The sequence below is a fragment of the Somniosus microcephalus genome, chromosome 6 (assembly GCF_052327205.1).
Source record: "Somniosus microcephalus isolate GS21.2 chromosome 6, FLI_Smic_1.0, whole genome shotgun sequence".
In the NCBI taxonomy this organism is placed as follows: Eukaryota; Metazoa; Chordata; class Chondrichthyes; order Squaliformes; family Somniosidae; genus Somniosus; species Somniosus microcephalus.
This window is the reverse complement of record NC_140992.1, coordinates 95,183,190-95,189,189: the sequence shown is the minus strand read 5'-3', so window position 1 is coordinate 95,189,189 and position 6,000 is coordinate 95,183,190. Positions and strand designations below refer to the sequence as shown.

The following is a 6,000-nucleotide window of genomic DNA, read 5'->3' as shown; positions in this document are numbered from 1 at the left end:
TCAAGGTGTGGTCTCACCAAGGCCCTGTACAACTGCAGCAAGACATCCTTGCTCCTGTACTCGAATCCTTTCGCTATGAAGGCCAATATACCATTTGCCTTCTTAACCGCCTGCTGCACCTGCATGCTTACCTTCAGCAACTGGTGCACAAGTACACCCAGGTCTCATTGCACTTCCCCTTCTCCCAATCTATTGCCATTCAGATAATAATCTGCCTTCCTGTTTTTGCCACCAAAGTGGATAACTAGCATGGCTGTTGCCTTTATTTCCTCTATTTTGCAGACATTTTTTCTCCTATCTTTCTTTTGAAGTCCTCTGACAGCAAGATATTCATCAGCCAACCTATTCCCATTTTATCAACGGCACTCTGGACTTGGTCAGCAGGAAGTGTGCAAAAATGTTGTATGTTAAGCCATCTTCCAATGTTTCAGGGAGGTACTCCAGATCATCTCTAAGTTTCTTTCAAACGTTCTTTCTGAAATAAGGGCTCCACCATGGGAAGAATTATAAGTACAAGACAATTTCCAGTACACTGTCAAAAACCACCACCATCAAATGGCGTTGCATTAAATTATAAACTTGCTTTAACATATTCCTCTGTCTCCTTCAAATCCCTACCTCAGATGACTCTTATCTTTTATATTAAGATTATTTTTTACTGGGGGGAGAGAAAGATAATTTAAGCACCAAAGAAAGCTTTGGGTATGCAGGGAGGTTATACTTCAACTGTATAGAACACTGGTTAGGCCACAGCTGGAACACTGCGTGCAGTTCTGGTCACCACATTACAGGAAGGCTGTGATTGCACTAGAGGGGATGTAGAGGAGATTTATGAGGATGTTGCCTGGGATGGGGAATTTTAGCTATGAGGAAAGATTGGATAGGCTTGGGTTGTTTTCTTTGGAACAGAGGAGGCTGAGGAGAAATCTAATTGAGGTATATAAAATTATGAGTGGCCTAGATAGAGTGGATAGGAAGGACCTATTTCCCTTAGCAGAAGGGTCAATAACCAGGGGGCATAGATTTAAAGTAATTGGTCGGAGGTTTAGTGGGGATTTGAGGATAAATTTTTTCACCCAGAGGGTGGTGGGGGTCTGGGACTTACTGCCTGAAAGGGTGGTAGAGGCAGAGACCCTCATCACATTTAAAAAGTACTTGGATATGCACTTGAAGTGTCGTAACCTACAAGGCAACGGACCAAGTGCTGGAAAGTGGGATTAGGGTGGATAGCTCTTTGTCAGCTGGCATGGACAAGATGGGCCGAATGGCCTCCTTCTGTGCTGTAAATTTCTATGATTCTATAACTCTCTATTGGATTGAATAGCAGACACCTAATATAAATTAATTACATAGATCCAAGGAAGCATGTCTAACAGACTGAAAAAAACTGTAAAATCCATAATTCATCCAGCCTCACTGGAGCTGCTATTGTGCAGCAGAGGCTCAACCAGTAAAGGAAATTATTACAACGTTATTAACAAATCAAATAGTAATCTAATAATAACAATGAACTCAAAAATTTGCATTCCTTTTGGGTTCTAATAAATGAGTGCCTGTTTTTGTGCTGCGCTTCCCTCATACCTAATGATCCTTTGTGTACTAAAATCTATAATGAGCACATCGTTTCTGCTCATTACTGTCTGTTAGAAATATAGCTATGAAGAAATATGTTCTGAAAGCAATTGGGTTATTTCAGTTAATAAAACGAGAAGTAAAGGCCAATAAAGTAACGGCAGTGTCTATTTTTAATCATTTATTAAGTCTAAGACGCTGACAGCTTTCTCACGGTGATTATGACCAGGCTGAACAATACAGACACTCCAAGAACAGCAGCAATTACAATGGCAGATATTGCTCCAGGTCCCAGTGATCCTGCAACAGAAAAATCAGTGTATCAGTATAAAAGAAAGAACATGCATTTATGTAGCGCCTTTCACAGCCTCAGGACGTCCCAAAGTGCTTTACAGCCAATGAAGTACTTTTGAAGTACTTTTGAAGTGTAGTCACTGTTGTAATGCTGGATACTCAGCAGCCAATTTATGCACAGCAAGCTCCCACAAACAGCAATGTAATAATGACCAGATCATTTGTTTTTAGATGATGGTTGAGAGATAAATATTGACCAGGCCACTGGGGATAATTTCCCTGCTTTTCTTCAAAATACTGTCACGGAATCTTTTGCGCCCAGTTGAGAGGGCAGATATGGTATCGGTTTAACGTCTCATCCAAAAGACGGCACTCTGACAATGCAGCACTCCCCCAGTACAGCACTGGAGTGTCAGCCTAGATTTTTGTGCTTAAATCTCTAAAGTGGGGCTTGAACCCACAACCCTCTGATTCTGAGTGCTACCCACTGAGCCACGGCTGACACATAACATAATGGCCCTGAATTTGCGGTCAGAGGCTTCCTGCGGAGAAATGCCTCCGATCCACAAATAACATCCGCGCCTCCCTGGTGGTCCGGGAGGTACGGACACTTGCGGTTCTGGGCCTCTCTGGGTACCCACGGGTAGAGGCCCATATACCCCAGGGCCGCAGGATCACGTGGGCTGGTCCAACAAATGACAGAAGGGGGATCCCCATTTATGCTTACAGGGATTCCGTATGTATGGAAACCCCATAAGTATGAATGGAATACCCCCAATAATACTTCTACACTTCAAATTTTAAAAAAAGTCACACATTTAAAAATAATTAAAATGGCATTTAGTTAAATATTTAAAACAAAAATTAACTTTTTTGATCAATATATTTACATGTTTAAAAGGGACTAAAAATAAACTTACAAGTTTTTAAATGCATAAATTATTGATAACATTTTATTTTTCTGTTTTTAAAAATTCTTACACTGGTAAAGCAGGCCTTACACCTGCTTTTACCAGACGTAAAAATTTCACGGGCATTCTCTGGCAGAAGCCCAACTCTCCGCCCGTGGATGCCCTTTCCCTGGGGATGCGGATGATCAGATCGCCAGTTCTAGGTTTTAGCGCATGTGCAGCACATGCCTAAACCCGGAACTTGTGCGGCCATTACGGGCGCATGCGCACCTCGTACGCACTCGTCGGGGCCGCAATTTACGGCCCAATAATCTTGATAAAGCTGCAGGACTTTGAGGATTATTACATTTGTGCTTTGATCAGTCATGGAATTTTTATTCTGTTTTCTATTTACTTTCTCCCAACGCATTCCATTTGCAAACTGTTTCATTACACGTTGCATTCTCCACCTTGGAGGCCTGGGCCATGTATGTTTCGATGCTGCTCTGCAATCAGTCAGTGAGAGGCAAGATTTGAGCAGGACCAGTCAGGCAGGTTGTTTTCTTCCCTTCTGCATGGTGTTCCTAAAGGAACTCCTTCCCAATTTCAGTTGACAAAATACCTTAAACCATCTCAGCGACTGCAACTTCAAGAAGTAGAGTCTTTATGAAAAACTTTGTAGCCATCTATTTTTCCCCTAAGGGAAGGGGAGCAATAGAGATGTGCATCATTTTGACAATGACATTACTCACAAGGAACATGCCACGTCAGTGTGATTACTATCGTAATGATACGTATTTGGAATCAGATAATTACAGCTTTACAAAACAATTTTTCATGACGATAATGAATGCCCTTTTAACTATCCAACAGGCATCTCTTCAACATCACCATTGCATCAAGGGATTTGTAAAACATTGCCGTATTTTTATTACTCATATCAAGATAAAGACCAATCATTTTTCTCTAGTGTGCCAATCACTAATTTATATGATTTAATCATGATTCGGGACTAAGACTAATTTCAAACAATCATTCAGTCGCCAGAACTGCCTCGGTTAATACTCCAAAAAATAATGGGCCAGAATTAGCTGTAGGAGTGAATCTAACGGCATCTGCCATTGGTTAGACTTGCCCTTGCATGTGTTTGTTTTTTACATTTTTGCGTGACAAGCTGCTGAAAGTGCAAGCTGATAACATCGCAGCGAAGGGAAACAGCGCCTGGGACCGGATACATAGGATACGCAACTGTGTATCTCCATAACTAATCAGATTGAAGGATTGTGAAATTAACAGTGCAAGGACTGAGAAGGAGGGTGAATTCAATAACAAATCAGATAAATAAAGAGGAGAAAAGAAAGATTGGAGTGAGAGTAAGAAAAAAGAGACAGAAAGGAAATGTATTAAAAAAATGTTTTAATCTTTACATTTTTTAAATCTCCAACAACAATTAAAACCTGAAGGAATGAGACTCCACACTTGTAATAGTTAATTTTCGGTGGCAGAGAGGTTGACTGGCAGTAATTAACATTTATCACATTGTTAAAAGGGTGCTTAGACTGAAATGGACAAGACTTAACTTTCTATGGCGAGTTTAGTTTGTCACTACCATGCAAATACAGTAACTTCACACCGTTCAATGCATTTCAATGGTGAGGCAGGTGGCGAGATGCCGTTTTTGCAAAGCTAATGATGGTACAGCACAACTTGGATACTCTTGGCTAACTGCACATCTGCCCTCATCTGAAGTTGCTGTAGCATTTGTGCATAAATAACCCTAACCCTAACCCTAAATAAGCTCAGGTTATCTTGACAGCAAATTATGGGCCATTGTGTTCTACTAATTTTATACTAGTTAGTCTAGATCTGTATCTCAACTTATTGCCATTAAAGAGGTAATTTTACAAATTAGTGCAGAAATGCAAATTTGTAAAGTTACCCCTTGTAAATATACATGGAATTGGCAGTTCATGAAATATTTTAAACAGGAGTATGTCTCTGTAACTGCTGATCACATGCGGACACCAATCAAGCTCATTTATAATCTTGTTAATAATTGCAGGACTGAGTGCTGCAGTGGGTTAGACTTTCAGGGTTAAGGACATCTCCTCTGGGCTGGAGAGAAACTTGGAGTGGGAGGGGGAGGATCCAGTTGTCATGGTCCACATAGGTACCAATGACATAGGTAGGACAAAGAAAGAGGTTCTGCTGAGAGAGTATGAGCAGCTAGGAGCTAAATTAAAAAGCAGAACCACAAAGGTAATAATCTCTGGATTACTACCTGAGCCACGAGCGAATTTGCATTGGGTAAATAAGATCAGAGAAATGAACGAGTGGCTCAAAGACTGGTGTGGGAGAAATGGGTTTCGATTTGTGGGGCACTGGCACCAGTACTGGGATAAGAGGGAGCTGTTCCATGTGGACGGGCTTCACTTGAACCATGCGCGGGCTAGAGTCCTGGCGAATTGAATAACTAGGGCTGTAGAGAGGGCTCTAAACTAAATAGTGGGGGGAGGATCCAGGTGAGCGGGAATTTAAAAAGTCAATGAGAAATGAGAAAGCAATAGAGCAGGATAGAGATGGGGGAAATAATAACCAGAGTGACAGGAAGGGACAGAATGTTTAAAAATAAGAGTGCAACAGAAAATGGGGCCAAAACAAGGAGGAATGGTAAAATGACAAAGTTAAAAGCTCTATATCTGAATGCATGCAGCATTCGTAACAAGATAGATGAGTTGACGGCACAAATAGATACAAATGGGTATGATCTGATCGCCATTACAGAGACATGGTTGCAAGGTGACCAGGGCTGGGAACTGAATATTCCAGGATATTTGACAATTCGGAAGGATAGACAGAAAGGAAAGGGAGGTGGGGTGGCTTTGTTGGTAAAGGATGGGATCAGTGCAGTGGTGAGAAGTGATATTGGCTCAGAAGATCAAGATGTAGAATTGCTTTGGGTGGAGATAAAAAATAATAAAGGGAAAAAGTCTCTGGTGGGCGTAGTCTACAGGCCCCCAAACAGTAGCAATACTGTTGGACAGAGTATAAATCAACAAATAATGGAGGCCTGCAAAAAAGATACAGTAATAATCATGGGAGATTTTAATTTCCATATTGATTGGACAAGTCAAATTGGCTATGGTATCCTTGAGGAGGAGTTCATAGAGCTCATCTGGGATGGTTTCCTAGAACAGTATGTAATGGAACCAACCAGGGAGCAGGCTATCTTGGATCTGGTACT

General features: G+C 41.3%; 1 protein-coding gene across 1 annotated transcript in view; it reads right to left on the bottom strand.

The window, feature by feature from the left end:
• Positions 1-1,762: 1,762 nt before the first annotated feature.
• Positions 1,763-6,000, bottom strand: part of snorc (secondary ossification center associated regulator of chondrocyte maturation) — a 42,271-nt gene continuing 38,033 nt past the window's right edge. Inside the window, exon 3 of the mRNA XM_085989467.1 lies at positions 1,763-1,872. Coding sequence (XP_085845593.1) covers positions 1,763-1,872 — 110 coding nt within the window. The remainder of the gene's footprint in view (positions 1,873-6,000) is intronic.